General features: G+C 41.9%; 1 protein-coding gene across 6 annotated transcripts in view; it reads left to right on the top strand.

Annotated features, from left to right (window-relative positions):
- BCR (BCR activator of RhoGEF and GTPase) overlaps positions 1 to 19,400 on the top strand; it is a 106,554-nt gene that overhangs the window by 41,385 nt on the left and 45,769 nt on the right. For all 6 annotated transcript variants that reach the window (XM_025155520.2, XM_015275441.4, XM_046901318.1 and 3 more), the window contains one exon: positions 11,755 to 11,939. In XM_025155520.2, the coding sequence (XP_025011288.2) occupies positions 11,755 to 11,939 (185 nt within the window). The remainder of the gene's footprint in view (positions 1 to 11,754; positions 11,940 to 19,400) is intronic.

The raw sequence follows: 19,400 nt of genomic DNA, 5'->3' as shown, positions 1-19,400 counted from the left end.
TGCCTCATTTGGGGTTTTTTAATCCTTGCAGCCATAGATGGCCCTTGGAGCTACTCTTAGTGGTTCTTGGACTGCAGATTCTTCCACCTGTAAAAGCAGAGTTTTGAATATCAGTTCACAGAGAGCATCCAATAACTAGTGTTTCCATGGCCACTGTTCAAGCTCCAGTCACAGGCGTTCAGGCCTGGCCCATTGCTTAGGCTGAACCACCGAGATGCTTTCCAGCCCCTTGTTTGACTGCTGCAGTGAACAAAGGGGTGAGGTGCCCAGGGGTTCCTCGCAGAATGGCTCCTGCTTCTGATCACCATCTGCCTGCTGGGAACTGCCTTGGGCAGATCCAATTGTTAACGGATCTCTGTTCACAAGCAGTTGTGTGGCAGGATTGCTGGTGCAAGACAGCCTCCTATTCCAGCTACTCCCACTTCTTTTCCTTGTTAATGCTTTGTTCTCTAGCAAAATGTTGCTTGTAAAGGGGGAGGGAGGAGATTCCGAGGTTATTATCTACTAAGTAGATTGAGATTGTAGTTCTGGTACATAATTGATTTATTTTCCTTTTTTTCAGGCTTCAAATCAGAAGCAGGCCTTTTGTGCCAGTGTCAGTCCACTGTGTTTATCAGTCCTGAAATTTCAGTGCTGCTTCTTGGGGAATGGTTGTACTCTCTTTTGAGAGAGAGATGCCACTGGAAATAAGAGGAGAAAGTAGCTTTAAAACGACATGGAAAATATTTCCCTTGCCTCTATATTGTTTTTAAGTTCTTGTTTTAAGTTAGCCACTCTAGGTAAGCCAGTTCTCTGGCTCTACTTCTGGCTTTTTTATGCTCAGGACTAGCAGCTCAGATGCTCTCTTTACGTGTTTTTATTAAGCAGTGAAACTGGAAATGAAGGCATTAACAGCAGAAAATATATTTAGTGTTTTTGACACTGTGTCCAGTATAAGACTGTTTCTCTAATCAGCTTCAGTCATCGCTATGGAAAGAGAAGACCTAGAGCAGGAAAGCGGGGATGGAGGGATATGTCCTGAAACTCTCTCTTCTATGACTTTTTCTGGGAATGAGTCCTTGCTGTTGACAGTCCTTTGCCACCTCATTTGCAGTAGAGCATAATGTAAAGACTTCTCTGGAGCCTGCAGCAGAGAGCTGTTTTTATAGGTAGGCCCCTCTCCTGCTTTGCCCTTGTCTCCTGCACCAGCTGGTCTGAATTAGAGCTTCTCAGTGCCCTTGAAGTTTGTATGTGATGGACACAGCTGTCTGCACAGGCATCTAGGCTCTGATCTTGCTAGAGTCCGTTTGCATCTGCACACCCACCAGCTCTCCTTGAAGTTAACGGGGAGTCTTGATGCAGTTACTGTGTGAAACCTCTTTGTGACTTGGCTGAGCAAGAAGACCTCTGATGGTATGCTTTGAGAACTACTGTCCATGCAGCAGCTCTGCAGTGTATACGTAAATTTGGATGATACAGAAGAAAGTTTTTGGGGAGGTGGTTGGAAGTGGTGTGGTCCTGTTTCCTTTTGGATCAAATTCAGTGGCACATCCTCTTGGCCTGGCTTCAAAATCATGGTACTTGTTGGCTCATTCATGCTGGTGAATGGTGGGACTTCACGAAATGGTAACGTAACGCATCTGTATTACCAAAATAAGCTCTCTCTTATCCTGGCATATTTTAGTAAAATGTGAGCAGCAGTGAATCGGTCAATGATACCGATGTGTAAAACAGCATTGTTGGTGTATGATGGAGGCTCAGACCATAGGCTCAGACTGAGGTTTTTTCTCTCATCTGCTCTGCAGCCTCAGTGAGTGCTCTGACTGACACTGCTGTGCTGCTTGTATTTGTATTGTGTTTTTCAAATTTGTTTGTGATTACAGGAGAATATACACCTCCAGAAGCAGGATCTGAAGGGAAAAAAAGATAATCTGGAAGAAAAAGACATGGTGTGTTACATGAGAACTTACTAGCCTGGAATCTCAGTCTTATCTAGTAGGTTTGAAGGAAAGGAGATGCGGAGAAGATAGTGTTTATTAATGTCTGTGGGGAGCTGTGTGCTCCCTACAGCACCCTCAATTAAAAATAATAATAATAGCTTTTTAAACTGCCTTGTCATGGTTATGAGCCACACCAAAGCAGTTTTTTCTCCATCCAGGTGACAGGAAGACACTGAGCTTGGGCAGCAGCTGTGCTCAGGAAAGTTTGTTAGTGGTGTAGGCAGAGCCATCTGCCTAGCAAGGCATTTAGAGCTTGGGTTGCTTGTTCTAGGCCAAGGTGATAAATCAATAGTGTTGTTTTTTTTTTTTAACAGTGTAACAAGAAAGATGTCAATGGCTAGATTGACACTGTAAACAGGAAAATAGTGGTTAGCATTATCTGCTTCTTAATGTCCTAGCCCCAGTAGTGAGAAAACAACAATCTGAAAAAAAAAAAAAAAAGCCAAAGCAACTCATCTTGAGAGGCTGAAGACCTGGAAACAGAATGGTATTCTTATCGTTCACTGCTTTTTTCAAACAGACTTTAAATATCCCCCACTGCCTGAGCTTGGTCCTCCCTTCCTCCTCACAAACCTGTCCCTTCAGTTAAGCCCTTGTTTTAACAGGCACTTTCCTCTCTGCATGGCAGGACTTTTGGTCTGCTCGAGTTAAATACAGGAAATGGAACATACACATCGTGGGGTGTTTTCTTGCTAACAGATCTTGCTGTGGCAATTTGATCCATTTTGTTTCTATTAATTTTCTAATCCTTTCTATTTCTCTGGAGTATCCTGTTGTCAAATGTTGTTTGAAATGACTGCAAAACTCTGCAATAACTGTGAGGACACAATGGTAAATACTATGTTGATCATTGTGGTAATTTTCATCCATTCATGAGACAAATGATAGAGCCACAGTAGGCAAGGAAGAAGCAGCCTCCCAAACGTAGTTAGTACATGCAGTTGCCTTTTAGCCTTTATTGCTAGATTTCTTTTTAAAAGGGAAACCAAGGTTTTATTTTGAGCACAGCAGTAATGCTGACCTGAACAGTCACATTTGTTCCATCCCACCTCTGTGCCCAGTTTATGCTGATGCATTTTGTGGAGATGATCAGCGAAATGGAATAAGGAACTGCTTTGTGTTGTAAAATAACACTCTTCTCCGGTTATTTTTAGCCTGGCTGGCTCCTGCTGTGGTTTGCTGTGCTCCTTGCAAACAGATCTGCTATAGGACATTATGGGACAATGGGGGAGATGTGGGCACGAGCCTGTGAAGAAATCCGAGACTGCTGGAATCCTGAAACTTTACATCCCCTAATGCAGCTCCTGCTTCTGTTGGGAAATAGCCTGACTTCTTAGCTCTTCTCCTTATAGCTCTCTGTGGTTTGTTGTTGCTTGATTTGTTTTTCTTTGCTTTTTTAACCTTATTTTTCATGGAAAACTGTTATTCACTGTAGTCAGTTTGTGCCTCTAATCTCATCAGTGCTAAAGTTTTGGTGCCTTTCAAGCAAACCTGCATTCGCTTGCAGGTGTATCAGCCTGTCCCTGTACTTTCATAGTGACAAAAGGCTTCAGTTCTGAAGGACTAGACCTAAAATGTATTTTCTGCCTAGTAGGATTGTAGTGAATCAAAGCAGCTAAGCTTTGTGCACAATTCTGTAATAAGGAATGGAAAAGAAGACCGGTAAAGCATTCTGGTTTGCTCTGGGACTTGCTTTGCCAAGAACATCTAACGGCCTGACTGCCAGCGTGAACTGAACATGAAAATGTTTCCATCCTGCCTGGGAAAACATAGAGCAGGAGAGGAATCTAAAGGTATAGACCCTGGATGGAAACATTTTCAGTATCTGCTGCATCCAAGGCATGAGTTCATCCATAGTATGGGGGGTTACCTTGCAGCACGTGACTTAGTGCTAAGTTTTTAGGAGGAAGAGTCAGAAAAGAAAGAAAGACAGCAGGAGTTTCACTGTTTTGGGCTATGTTCTGACGTGCAAGTTAAGTAATCTCCCGTGCTTCCTTGAATGGAATATAATTTAAGTTTGGTGACAATTTGTCTTTTTCTCTTGGCTGCGTATTTGCAGCCAGTGATTCTGTGAACATACTTCATTCATACCTGTGTGTGTTTACTGACAGATGTTTAGAGCCCTAAATGATGGTGATTAACCCTTCTGAGTGCCCTGGTGGGGAGCCAGTAGGCCATGGGCATAGTCAGCTATCAGAGAGAAATGTTCAAGGCTCACCTCCTGTGGTAACAATGGCTAGCTTTCTTTGCTGATGTTAGTAACATACAGCCTACTTGCAAAGGATCTCAAATTTTACAAAATGCTATTGAGACACCCTGTATTTGAAAGGCCATATCTTTAAAATGTGTAGTCTGACTTCCTCCTACTTGCAACTGTTATCATCTGATGGACTCTTCTGTCTAGTTTGTGGTGTGTGATGATTGTGCTTCCATCCTAATATTAGTTGGTCAAATGTCTTAGAGATGGGAATTTACATCTCTGCTACGCTTCCCTCGCTGACCTCTGTGGCATACTGAGTTTGAAAGCCTGGCTGAGTGCAGTGTGGGGATGACAGCTTGGTCTGCCCTCCAGAGTCTGCAGCACTCCCTGGTTGCTAAGCCAGAGTTGTCTGTAGTGAAGATGAGCAGCAAGCAGGCTTCCAGAAGGAAAACCTTTTGAATTTGCATGTTACAGAGCAGTTTTGTCTGGGAAAAGGTGGACTCTCCACAATGACCAGGTTAGCATCGTGAATTTCTCTCTAATGCTAGTAGCTCTCTCAGTAACTTCAGTGAGCAACTATTCCTGTCCTTTGTGAGGATGCCTTTAGCTTTCCCTGGGATTGAGAGTGGTCTCAGTAATTCCAGCTTGCACTTCATGGCTGGATCGTGGAAACTCAGTCTGCGTGGGCTTTAGATCTGTGTGAACATTAAATCTGCCTGCAGGAAAATTTCAATCAGAGCAAAAAGTAACAGCGTGTCTCAGTGACAGACTGCTACAGACTGATAAAGCCTATCCTCTAGTCTCTGCATGAACTCTTCATAGAGCCACATGTGGGCACATTACAGATCTCTAGTCTTCTTTTTTAGACTTAATGATCTGAGTTTGGCACACCTAAAAGATTAAAAGTGGACTGCAGTTAATTCATCTCCTAAAGACTTACGGGCACTGTCTGCTATAGGGATAAAGCTCATCTGTGGCACAGACATAAGTTTCTTGGGAGCTGGTTAAAGTCTGCAGCCCGAGATCCCCTGGGGGAGGGAGGGAGGGTGAAGGGAGAACCACCAGCTGTCCCTTGCTGCTTCCATATGTAAGGTACATTGCTTTTTCCATCTTCCATTTCAAAAATAAAATGCAATTCTCAATCACTACATGCATGCACACCTGTGCACACACATGCACATTATTATACTTCAAAGAAGATAGAGGAGAGGGGGACACAAACCCGAAAAAAGTAGGGTGATTACAGGAAAATCTGCTCAGTTTTTGAATTCACAGAACTATTCTTTTGGTTGTGATATAACCTAAAGTTGCCATTCCAGTGTCCAGCTTTGTGTTTAGAAAGCCTGGGGTACTTCTCCACATGCATCCTATCCCCCAAAGAGTTTCACTGCAGGTTATCAACATACAACATGCTTCCAGAGCCCATTTAATGCCCGCCTGCAGATGGGAAACTGCAGCTTGGCTCCATTGTATGAAACTGCTTGTTTAACTCGGCCTCATCTGTGTGTTGATGGGTGTTTCCTGTGGGTGGGCTGTGTTATGTATTTCACCACAGTTCTTCTGCAACCCATGTTCTCAAATAGGCTGTTTGGCAGCAGTAAGGAAGATCATCCTGTGTGGATATTTTTTTTCCATGGCGCATGATACGAGTCGATTGGTTAGTGCTGAAAGTTGTGCTTTATAGGGGACTATAGTTTGAAGCCATAGGCAGACTTGGAGCTAGCTCTTGTTACTTTTTGCTTCTGTTTACATGCTTATCTAATAGTAAAGGAAGGATTTTTGAAATAATGGTGATTGGTTTAGTTATGTATACATACATGTTTGTATGTATATATATATATTTTTGCTGAATATACTTCGGTTTATATTTGACTGAGGGCTTTAGGTTTCACTAAACATCTTTATATTCAAGTGTACTGTCTTCCAGCATTGTATCTCTTATCTGTGTAAGAAGAGACTTTGCTCTGAATCTGTTTAGTGTCTTAGTGGAGCCTTTTATTCATCAATCTGAGAAGAATAAACCCACAGGGATTTGACATGGCAAATGCAGCTGCTTTCTTCCTCCCCTCCCCACCCCCCCTCCCCATACCTGGTTTTCATTCCGGGACAAGCTCCTGATATAGGTAGACAGTATAATTGTTAGTGGATCTCAGCTTTGTGCTAAAGTGTATGTGCACTGCTCCTGGTTTTGCAGATGATGATTCAGATGATGTCAAGAAAATAAGCAAAATGCTCAGTTTTCCATAGTTTAACATTTTTATACTTTAGAATGTGCTGCTGTATTCCCTAGGCAACTGCATTCACAGCCCATTCACATAAATGTACTTCTGCATGTGCTTAGCACTGGGAATGAATCCCTGATCCTTCTCCATGCAGCCTGGCCAGGGCCAGCCCTAAGAAATACGGTGACGTGAACCTGCACTGTTTATCACTGAGGAAATGGTGGTATGCAAAAGCTGGAGCTAAGTTTGGGAGATGGCATTAGTAACTTAAAGGTTACGAAACCAACCAACCAACCAACCAGAAACAACAAGGGTTGCACAAAACGTTATTTGTCCCCAAACCAGCCACGTCTAGAATCCAGGAATTGACCAGATTTCTGCTAAAAGGAAACTCCATCAGTGCTTTGCTAATACATTGTTTTCTGCTGCTGTACAAGCTTTAGGTATGCCTATTCTGTAGCCACTGTGCCTGTAGCCTTTTAGTTGGGATATCTGTGCCATGAACTAGATCAGAGAGCTGATCCAGCTTAGAAGGGAATTGTGGAAGATGTTTTTCTTTGAGCTGACTGAGTTCTTTATCTGGGCCATAGCCATGTGTGGGGCTGTGTATAACTGAGGGGATAAGAGGGAAAGGGTCATGCTGTGGTTTATGGTTTGGTGGTGGAAACCTTAGACCCTTCTTGCTGCCAAGACAGTGCATTATCAAACTGTGGCCTTGCACATTCCTTGGTGTAGAAATGCACAGTCAGAGCATGCAGACTGGTTTAACGCTCTTCTGCTGTGCAGCTGCAAGAATGTTTTTGGAGTGAGTATAGACGTTGCAAACTTGTGCTAGCCTTGGTACCATTTACAATGAAGCCACAGTGATGTGGGGCTTTGGCATAATCCTGCTCTCCCACCCCCTTCAGGATTCTGTGTATTTACTTAGGCAGGCAGGTCTGGGCTGCTGTGGCTTCGCCTCTCTTTTAGTGGGATTAGCTGGGGCACAGCTAGCTTGGAAGCTTCTCTGCATGCTGCTGTTAAGCCTCTCAAGCAGCTACGGATGTTGTGATGCTGTGAAAGTATGACACTTGAGTCACTGTGTGGCCCTGGATTAGATGCAACTAGTCTTTTTAATTTTGAAGTTAATTTCTTTTTCCCTTCATGCTGGCAAGGTAGTTCTCTATCTTACTCTCATACTCTCAAAGAATGCATGTGACACACAGCAGGAGGGGGGTAGGCAACAGGACAAGGCCACAGTGCTGCTGTGCAGTCACTGCGTGCAAGGAAATTTGTAGTTAACTGAAGGAGAAATTCGAGGCAGCGAGGGAGGGGAATAGCTTAGAGGAGGTAAGGAACAGAAAAACAGAAGAAAGGGATGTTGAGTTTGAGCACACCAAACTGAAATGAAAGCTCAGGGAGGTGAGGGGATGGAAGCAATAACTGAAGAAGACTGTGGGGCAGGTTCAGAAAGGCTGGAACAGAGCAAGGCCAGGGAGGTTACTGTCATCAGAGCTAAAAGGTGGAAGTAACTGTTTGAGTGAGTGCAAAATTGATGAAAAACCTTTGTAGCCCCCAAGTAGTTCATTGCACATGATGACATGCTGGTGCAGAAGAGGAATACTGTAAGGGGATATTGGAGGGCCAGTGGCAGAAATAGCTGCTGTTTAGTGGTGAGAGGGCTCATTTTGATCAGTCACCGCTGTCAGACTTTCTTACTGGGGGGGGGGGGGGGGGGGGGGGGGGAGGGGGGAAGAGGTCGAGCTCTTACAAGTTGCCAAAAGAGAAAAGCTGCTGCTGAGGTGAGGGAAGCTTGAGCATTTGTTGCTCATTGTCACCTGGCTAGCAGAGGACAAGCTTCTGTAGGGTTAAATGGCCACGTGGCTAAGCCAGGTCCCTGTGCCCAAAGCGGCACTGGTGCTTTGCTCCCTGAGACTGCTTACATCTACAGGAGGGTCACCCAGAGCAGCTAGAAATGCCCAGTGAGCTCCTGGCTCCAATCTCTTTGCTGTAGTCATTCTGCTGCCAGGTAGAGCCTGAACAGCCTGTGCAGTTGTGCCTGCCTGTAGGAGATCCAAATAACCTAGTTTCCCTAGCAACAGTGGTCTCTTTAATCACAGAGATGCGAGCCTACCTCTGTTATTAGTGTTAGGACTTGCTTAGTGTATCTGGCTAGAGTAATGCTTTGCTTCTGTTGGAATAAATGGCGGAATAAAAGCAAGAAGGTCTGTCTGCCTCAGAGATAATTAAAAATCTCCATAGGTGGATTTCAGCACTGTATGCAACAATAATAGGAAGAGGAGGGATTATAACTGCTTCTAAGCTTTTGAATGTGTTATAGATACAGTATTAAAGTTTTAAATTCTGCATGGGGCTTTCTCTGCATGTATCTCGGGGCACTCTGACACTGATGGGCTGGCTCATTCCATGCTGAGAGGTCTTATTTTCATTTTCACGGATGGAGAGACAAAGTGAATGATGCAAAGGTAAACTGAATCTTTATGCAGTGCTGGGAATAAATCTCTTCCTAACCTAAGTCTTCCATCTTCCTTTCCTTTCAGATGATGATTTCCCTGTGTAGTAGGAGACAAAATGTGTTATGGAAATTAGAAATACGAAGCCTACTTCTTAGCAGGAGAAAGTGAGGAAAGTGAAAATACTGTGATTCCCTGCAAGCCTTTCTGCTGATATATTTGAGATGAAGTTTACTTCTCCGTTAAGAGAAAGGGAGCAAACCATAAAATTAGAAAGCAAGCACTGGGAGTGAAAGAAATATTCCTGTCTTCATTTCTGCACAGCAAATGGGTCTTGTTACTGCGTGTGTGCAGGAGAAACTGGTTTGAATAGGAGTTTGAAGAAATTCTTCCTTGATCAAAGACATGAGGTTGACATAAGCACCCTGTACTGATGTTCCTCTGTGGATAAAGCAGGTGTTAAATTGTCAGCAGTGTTTTTCAGGCTTCTTGGGTTAGAAAGCTGCAGGAGGGATAATTCAATGGAAATCGGGTATCTGCATTTCTCCAGTGAAGTTGCCTGGTGTTACATCTTTATTTATTTATTTTTTAATATGACATAAATACTGTAGAGGTGGAAGGAAGAAGAATGGTTGTCTCCCACATAAAATTCCAATTTCTGGAGTCAGAATGGTCCCTAACCATGTCTTGTGAGACCGCACAGAAGACCAGTCATGTTGTGCGCGGTGGAGGTTATTTCTGCTGATTTCTGTCAGCGCTTTCTTACCTGTTTGAGAAGTGGAATGCAAAGGCCACGATGTCTTGTATTCTGTATTCTTGTAGCTAACGGGCCCCTGACAATTCAAGCATGAGATCTGTGATTTCTTTGGCTTGCTGATATGTGAGCATTATCCAACTTATCTGAAATCTCTTTTGTTTGTGACTGATCATGCTTACATTAGCAACTCTATTTCAAGCCTCCATTTACCAAATTAACTTAATAGGATGAGTTCTAAACAACTAAGAAAATCTGGAAAGTCTCTGACATCTCAATAGAAGTCACTCCAGAGAATATGCACTATTTCTTTTCTTTTTTTTCCCTTCCTCTCCTATCCCCATTCCCGTGGTCTTGCACAATCTAAAAGTCCTTTGAGAAACCGAGGGCTTGAGCACAAGGTAATACCGTGAGAGGGTGGGCGACATAAAACTCATTGAGCTTGTTAAAATAATATTGCCATGGTCACTGAGCAGCCTGAAGGCCTCGTATACAGAGTTGTTTAGCTGGGTGGTATTTGGTACAAATTGAGACAGAGGCTCACTTCTACAGTGAGTTTATTGTTGGGTTTTCAGTATATTGTTTGCATAAATTCCCTGGACCAGCTCTCCCTCCTGAATAAGCCACATGGATCAAGTTTTATTCTGTTTCACACAAAGTTCACATCCTTTATTGGAATGAGTCATGCTTTAACTGAGTTTACTGTGAAGGAGGAAAGTGGGCTTTAAAATGTTACTCCTCCACCCTGCCTTGGTGATGTATAACAGGATTATTAGTATGCTTGGCAGCTGCTGCTTATTATTTTTGCAGAACCTAGATGTGTGGAAAACAAGTAAAAACTAGTTCTACAAGTAAAAATTGAGTTTCAGTGTGAATTTATTGCACACTTTTAAACTTTTTAAGACTAAAATAACAAACAAAAAAAATCCTTGTTTATGGCTTTGTCTTCCATAAGACTTGCCTGTTGCAGTAGAAGTGGATCTAGCTTGTCTGCCTTTAGTTATTCTTCACTCTGAGGAGAAGAGTGACAATGTAACTGAAAGCAGCAGAGAATTCTGCCATGGCCTGGGCATGGCTATTGCTGCTCACACTTCTGGACACTGGCAGGTGAAAATGCTTCACACGTGAAGTATCAGCAACATGCAGAGTTGTTTCCATGCTCCCTTGGGCAGGATAGATGGGATTCTGTGACACTGTGCAGAAAGCAAATGTTCATCCTCTGTGTGTTTGTGCAAAGAGGTAAAAGACCTTTCAATTTATAGCACAGGGAGCTGTTCTGTTCAGCATGTGTCCTCAATACAGGTTTTTGCAGAAGCAGTCTCAACTGCCAAAGATACCACAATCAATTCTACTGCTCATCTTTTCTGCAGAAATTCATTGATACCTCATAAAAATTCAGTTGTGGTATGAATAATCAAATTAACCGTTTTATTTTATTTTTATTTTTGTGGGGTACTGGAGGGGAGGAGGGTGGTTGTTGATTTGCTTAGGGAATTAGAATCGAGGAGGAAGGCAGCCAGTAGAAGAGGGCCTCGTAGAGTTTTGTTTTTGGCAGCAGGCCTGTTCACTTGACATGTAAGACCTTCCTTTCCTAGTCCTCTTGCTCCTAGGTCTGAAGAGAATTACAGAATCATTGAATCATTTAGATTGGAAGAGACCTTCGAGATCATCAAGTCCAACTGTTCATTTCCTGAGCTGTGTATTATTGATGATTGCTAAACTGTCACAGGGGCATCATCTGTTCATTTCCATGGGAAAATAAGAACAAAACAGAAGCTGCTACCGTAACCCACTACATTCACAGACCCAGAATGTGTAACTTGTATGGAGCCTGTATGAGTATTTATCCTAATGCTAATATTTTTGAAGCAAAACTTGGAGGAAAGAGCTGCAATTTCATGAACACCAGTGTTAGATATTAGAAAGGACTTTGCCTTTTAGGACTTAAAATGATCAAAATGAATGTTTGGTGACGTGAGTTTAATTAAATTTATGCTTCCACTTGATCTATATTTAACTATCACTGATTCTGTGATTACTTATCAATAAACTAAATAGCTGGGATATCAGCAGTGCTGTGGTTGACCAGCCTGTTTCACATCCAGTTTGGCTCTGACCAGGCAGATTTTTCTCCCGTGTTTTGCAGATGCCTCATTCAGTGGCACACCACCTAGCTATGCGTATGATGCAGACCGTGCTGAAGAACAGAGGCGACATCATGATATGATGCCCTATATCGATGACTCGCCATCATCTTCCCCCCATCTCAGTTCCAAGAGTCGAGGCAGCAGAGACACCCTATCTTCAGGGTCTCTGGAATCTACAAAATCAGTGAGTCCTTTCCTGCCTTTTTGGGGTCAATAAAGCCTTGTAAAGTTGGAAGGGGTAGACTGCTTTAAGGGGGGGGGGGGCTACTGCTTTAATAGGGGTCTGCAAGCGTGGTAAGACAGATTAGTTGATACAGTATCAGTCATGTAGTACTATATTGTATATTTAATGTTAAATTGAGACTTCTGACTGATGTTCAATGTAAACTTCAGAAATAAGTGTTCTGTGTATGATGTTTTTAACTCATTTTTTTTACACTTCAAATTTTGTTGAAGTAATGTGGTGCTTAAATGCTACTAAGAGGTTTCTAAATACCAGATATTTTGGAAGAAGGGATCCTGGACCAAAACATCCTAAAGTATAGGTGTATTTAGGGAGTTGTGTTCAGTGTGTGCATCTGTTTATGTGGGTTGTCATTGCCTTACACAAGGAAAATTAATCATTTTCAGGTACCTTAAAGGCTTTGATCAACTGTCTGGAATATACAGTCCATTTCTTTTGCACTATGAAAGTGGAATAAGAGGAATTAACTTTGTCAGCTCTGAACTGTAGTGACTTGTGTGTGAGATGGATGTTTATCATAAAAAGTTTTACTATTTACTAAATGCATATCCATATGATCCCTTCTGAGCTTTTTATCTATCAGAATTGACTGAGTAGCTTGATTTGTGGTTTTTGTGTGGCCATTCAGGCTGTCTGGCATTATTTTTGCTTCAGGAGCATGGCTATAGTTTAGAACACGATTAATTTATTTTTTTGTTTATTGCGTTTTTAATCTTGATAGAGAATCTACCATTTGCTGTGGGAAATAACTATCAGCTGCTCTCTTCAGTCAGAAGTCTCCTACATTTAACTCGATCTGTTTGCCTTTTGACTGTAGTTTGCCATTTTTATCCTTTTGCTTTCAAAATTGCAGAGCACTTCCATACCAAATTGGTGTTTCTTTGAAAATCTTTGTCATCTGCAGACTTTTGGTTTCCCCAATTCATTCATAAAAATACTTAATGGCACAAAAACAACTCTTAGTTTCTTCCTACTGCATTTCTAAGACAGCACAGCCAACCAGCCTTGAATTCTCAATTTGCAAATGACACTTTGAAATCTGACATTTAAGTTGTTTAATTTGTGTTGACTTTGTATTGTTCTGTCCTATTAATCAAAGTGTCATGGGAGAAGATGATGGATATTTTACAGATATCAGTATACATGTAAATCAACACCCTCATCAGACAGTTTTATTTATTTTATATCAAAATGATTTCAAGAGTCTGACAAGTTCCACAAACCATTGCTATTTAGCCTTCATTTTATCCATCCTATCATTCTTTATTGGTTAGTGTCACATCATATGTTTCCTTACTTCTTCCAGGATGAATGTTAGATTATAAAGACTACTTGAAATTGTTCTTGTTCTTCTCCTAAAGGTCTCTTAAAGCATTCCCAAGTTCATATATTGTTGATTTGCTTTATTTTATTTGAATATAGTGTATGGAATCCAGCTAGCTGTTTCTGCTTTAGCTATTAACTCTGAGATGCCTTTTTTTTTTTTTTTTTTAATTGCTCGGGATGAGAACTCCTATGATATGCAGGAGCCTTTTAAATGAAGAGATAATCATTAATAATTTCAAAAGCTCCAAGAATATTTTGATATTGGCTTGAGAATTTCAGGTTATGTTTCCTAGGCTGAAAGGAAAATGCAATTTGGCGTCATATGGCTGAGTCAGAGAACCCATTGTCACATTGTTTGTAGCTGGAGGCCTGGAAGGGAAACTGCCAAATGTTCCATCTTGTTCTTGATTTATTTGAATATCACCTCATAAGCATTTAAGAGTAGATAATTTAGTGCTGTCTTAACAGTGCTTTTAAAAAGAATATTACTTATAAACAGCTGCTTTCTTCTCTCTGACTATAAAAAGATTCTTAATTGTTTCCAAAAAATGGAGAGATACTGAGACAGATTAGACTTAAAATAATGAACCTCAACTCCTTCAGCTGATCGTGGCTGGAATTAGTCCACAACTGACAATGCTACTTATGAAGGCAGGTCCACAACAAGGAGGAAGAGATTAGTTTATAAATGGTGATGCTATTTCCTAAACAAGTTAAACTTTGACACAAGTAGTTAGATTAGTTTTACTGTAATTATGTTTTCAGCTGTAGTGGAGAAGACATCAGTAACAAAATTAAGTGTCATATGCTTTGCTTGTTGCAGTGTATTTAAACTGTGTTGGATCAGAACCTTGAAATACCAGGATTCAATTCTTTTTTTTTTTTTCCCCCCTCACTACACCTCATTAGCAGAACAACAGTTACTGTATATAACAACATGACAGTTGTGGTATATATACCATTTTGTCAAAATATGAAAACTGTAAGATTGTTTAAAGTTAAAAAAAAAAAAAAATTACTGACTGTGCAGTCCTGCCTTGTGCAGACAGCCTTGAGTCTTTATAATTAATTTCAGTTACACAGTTATCCTATTTTTTGTATAGTCTTTCTACATCATTTAGTGTGTGTAGTAAATAATACTCACTGGATTCAGTATTTTATTGCTGTGTGTATGCGGGGCACTTTAAACTCAGTTCTGAGTACACAAGTACTCATTTCCTTTGACATGACCATTAATTCCAAATACTATTGGAATGCTATGCAGGCCTTAATTATCCTTGCAGTGTTCCTGTGAGATAAGAAGATAGCATGTACACTTATCACAGGTAATGAAGGCAGAGAGATTATAGGAAGTGCATCTCCTAATTTTGAGTCCTTAATGTGAGATGCCTGATCTTACTCAAAACCAGGTTTTAACTTTTAATGCGTTCTTTATGTTCAAAGAGAAATTCCTTTAATTTCACTTGCAACCAAGGGCTAACAGCACTCCAGTCAGATACCCAGATGAAAAGCATGCAAACAATGATGTATTTTTTTTAATGTGATTATGACTGATTCATTTAGCATCACAGACTCGGCAACATACTGATGTTGTTCGTTGGCCTTATTTGTCAGAACAGTCTGTCTTTTGGAGATTGGATCATTGATATTTGAACATTGAGGGCATTGTTCCTTGACATTTTTATGTCAAAGGGATTTATATGTATATACACACACACACACACACACACACACACACACATATATGTATATTCTTAACCAGCTGACTAAATCCTTCTGTCTTCTGACAGCGGCTGCAGTGTTTGGTTGTCAGGTTGTCAGTGTTTGCATGTCAGGCTGACCTCCATTTGGTTACCTAGCCAACATAGAGAAGATGCAGAGTGACAAAGCAGTGTCTTGTTCCAACAGAAACCAAGAGGATACCTCCTGGACTAAGTGTGGAGGGGCTATATGTTTCTTAGCCTGTGAGGTGACAGATTCCCAGCACCTCATGTCCTTTGTTCCAGGAAGTGAGGGCCACAAGCTGACTTCCAGAAGGTTGCTGTTCTTCTCAATCTTTGTCACCTAGGATCTGTTTTCCAATTCCCTGTTCTGCTTGCATCATCTAAATAGCCTAAAAGATGCTGACTGCTCTGCGTTCAAATTGTACAAATTCAACTGCATTTTATGCATTTCTATTTCACCTGCGTTGTGTCCATCACTCAAACATCTGCTCCTATGCAGGGAAGGTGATGAGGGACACCACCCTTAGTTTTGTCTTTCATTGAAAGAGGGTGTAAACAATGAGGGCGTTTTTGATGTACATCTCAACATCCCAACTCATCATTTTTGTAGTAAGGAGGCCTTAAAAGATGTTTGCATTGAGCAATCCAGGTTGGCTCTTCCTGAATCTCACACTGAGATGTGGAAGCATGTCTTGGCATAAAGCCAGCGCTTCTGCCAAAGTTTGTTGCTCTGAAGGAGGCCTACAAAGGAAAGATGAAAAGGAAAGAAAAGGGAAAAATAAATGTAAGTTGTTTATTTAACTTGAAAGTTATATAATTTTCCCAAACAGTTAAACAGTTATTATTGAACTTTCCAAAAATTCTGGAAACTTTTGGAAAACGTCAAACTGAATGTTTGCCAAATGAGATGGAAGTGGTAAGTCCAGAAGGTGTCAGAGGGTGTAATGGGTAATATTAATTCAGACCCTTAGAGCAGAAAGAGCAGAGATGTTTCTGTTCTACACATACAGTCATGGTAGAAGGTGGAGTGGATGGCTACGTTGGGGGGGACACAGGAAGATGATGGCACCCTTCTCTAGGGGAGAGTTTATTGCCAAGAGCTGGGGGTAGGTAGCTTGTTTGAGGCTAAAGGCACTGAGAGAGTATGGGAAGCTTCAGTCATGGGGATCCCATTGCTACTACTCATGTGGGAAGAGATAAGAGCAATAGAAAGGGTAAAGGTGAGAAGGCCTTTCAGAGATCTGCTTGCCAACAAAGGCTCTAAGACGTGATTGGGTTTAAGGGTGTTGGGCTGTGGAGATGGGAGCAGGACAACCTCCCACCTGAAAATGATAGCAGTCACTGTTCTGAAGCTTAAGAGATTTTTTTTAATTATTATTGAATATATTTTTTACCAAAATGGATTTCCAGTTCTTGTATGCATCACTCCCTGAGAGGCAGGAGTGCTGAAGCTGAGCAGCTAGTTCCTAGTAAGAACATGCTTAGCACCTTGATTACTTACCGACGTTTAAAGTGCTTCAACAAAATTAAAATGCTGCTCCTCTGAATACTGTGAGATGTTAAATTTTCTTTTATGAGAAGATAATAATACAAATATGTAGAGTCTATCTTTAGTTGTTTGCTCTGTTGTTCTCCAGTTGAATCTAGCGGAGTGAAAAGGCTCTGGCTCCCCAGACCATGGGGGGAATGATAACTGGCATGTCTACGTAAGCTTCCTGTCAGGACCTGTCTGGAGCAGAACAGTCAAATTTTGCTCCATCTGACTTTTTTTTTATTTGCATAGTAGGAGGGATGTGTATTGTTTATCCCACTAAAGTTGAGTCCTGGCAAACTGGGAAAGCACAGGAGGACGAGGGGCAGAAAACTGACCTCTGAATCTACATTAATAAATGAGATCACTTGTCTTACAGCTCTGCTTAGTACTTCTGTTGCTGGCTTTTCCTGTCCTCTCCAGCATTTCCAAATCCTTCTCCTTTCTCCCCCTTGACATTTGTTATTTGTTTATTTATTTTAGTTTAATGCCGCTTTTCTCTTACCACCCCCAGCAGATGCAACTCTTTCTTCTCCAGTTCTGTGCTGCTGGGCTCTGCCTGGATGTACAGCCCTTCCTGAGGAGAGCTGGCACATCAATACTGATGTTATAAAGAATGTTGGCTCCTGTCCCTGCTCCTTCCCCTGCAAGGAGCATGATTGAATTGATTGCAGAATTTGCCCTGCCTAATATCACCTAGACAATGGGACACCTCCAGGCTGCTTGGCAGATGCTTTCAAAGATATTTAAACTTTTGAAATGAATGTGTTGTTTTTTTTTTTTTCATAGGGTGTTAGCTTGTCTGTGAGATCCTGAGCTGTCCTTACGGGAAACCTCTCCTTTGAACACGTTCATTGCACAACATATGAACACACTGTACCAAAGGAAGGTCTGAAAGTTAAAGTGCCTTTCATACGCCCACTTTGAAGCACTGGTTTTCTTTACAGAGCTGTTCCGGCAGCAGCCACTTGGCCGAATCTTACACATGGTGGTTTCTAGATTGTTAATCTCTATTCTTTTAACATTTGCAATAAAACAATTATTGCTGTTAATTTAAATAACAACCACAAGCCTCTGAGCTCTTTAAAAAGAGTTGGGAAGAGCTGAAGTTGTCTAATCCTTGGAGATGGTGAATCTCAGGTTTGCTGTAATTGAATACAACAAGCAGTGCCAACCTGCTTAGTAAACTAGAGTACTTAGGCTGACAAGCTGTAAACACATTCAAAACAGCCATGGCTTCAGGCCAGTGTATGCACACTCTGATATCTTTAATGCTACTATCCACTCTGACTGGCCTTGATTCAGGTTGCAAAATTTTATTTATGATTGTGACTCAGTCTTTTGGTTTTTAAACCATTGAAATAGCCAGGTGCACCACCCAGTTGAGAATAAAACAGCGAAACATTATAGGTGTGAAGTACCCATGAAACTTCCTTTATGTTGTCTTCCATCTTCCCTCCCTTTATATTTATATGTACGCATATAAGTAGTTCATTAAGGGTGGGAATAAAGCGCTGATTTCTGGCTTGCTTTGTTGAGAGCTCGCTGCTTCTTGGATGCTCACAGCTCCCACAGCACACACACAGGAATGCTGTGGCTGCTCCCCTGGTGGAGTTCTATAAAACAGATCTATTCCTAAACCTGTGGGTAGAGAGACAATCTAAAGGTGGAAGGGCAAGGGGGAAAGGCTAGAAATGGATGCTTGCATCAAAAAGGTAGGGACAAAATCAGAACATGAAATACTAGTTAGACTTGTACTAGTTAAGAACAGGCTAACCAAGCAGGTAGGAAGCCTGGGATGGACTGCTGACCACCTGGAATTCTCTGCTTGGTGGTCGGAGTTTGCCAGTATGGGCTGCTCCCACATCCTGCTGGGATCATCTCATCTACACATAGGCTAATAGGAGTATTTTGCCCCAGCTAATGTGATCTTCTGGATGTAGTATCAGCTCTTCCCCTTGCCACAGACAGCTTGGAGATTTCAGACTGCTTCCTGTCAAGGTAAGGGAAGTGAGTACCCAGCCTTGGCAGATCTCCCTGAACCTGTGTATGTCTGGGTGATGCCTCCTAGGCCCAGGATGTTCCCTCTCTTAGCTGCTGTTCTGCCTGGAGCACAGGAATAGAGCGGTCAGTCAGGCTTTGTGGTTACAAGACTGCTCTTTGTTCCCCTTCCTTCAGATATGGCCAAAGCAGAAATTGCCCTTGGTGCTGGGTGCATCACGTTGTTATGCACTCTAAGCGGAGAGCAGGAGGAGGGCATTGCAGTATCTTTGCTTTCTGATTGCTCTGGCTTGTTTTGAGTGTGCAGGTGAGCCTGTTTCCAATTCTGTAAGCAAGAAATACCGTGATACCAAATAATAAACTTGTTTCTCCCTGATTTGACACTAGTTCCTAGTGAATTTCTCAGTCATTGTACAAGTTTCATGACAAGAATAACTTAAAAGCACCCTGGGGCTGCTTTCCAGAAGTTCTAGCAGCAAGAGCAGCTGCTTGGTGCATCGGATGACATTGTCAGAAGAGGCCATACCCAGCAGGAGGCTCATGTTGGGCACTGCTTCTCAGGGAGAAATACAGAATGGCAGCACAATGGAGACAGCAGCATGGTGTCCTATTGATCCCTGACAGCAGCAGGAGGTCATTTTTTCCACATTGGAGGAATCTGTGTGTAAATTGAAGGTATTGCATTGGAAACCTTGCAGTGTGCTCTGCGATTGTTGGATAAAATCCCCTGAGGGTTTCCTCACAACTGCTGCACCGTAGCTTAAAGCAGCCAGGCCCTGTTCAGGCTGGCTGGCTCTGAGGCTGTCGTTTTGTAAGCAT

This window comes from Gallus gallus, chromosome 15 (assembly GCF_016699485.2).
Source record: "Gallus gallus isolate bGalGal1 chromosome 15, bGalGal1.mat.broiler.GRCg7b, whole genome shotgun sequence".
Lineage (NCBI taxonomy): Eukaryota > Metazoa > Chordata > Aves > Galliformes > Phasianidae > Gallus > Gallus gallus.
This window is presented reverse-complemented; position numbering and strand designations above follow the sequence as displayed.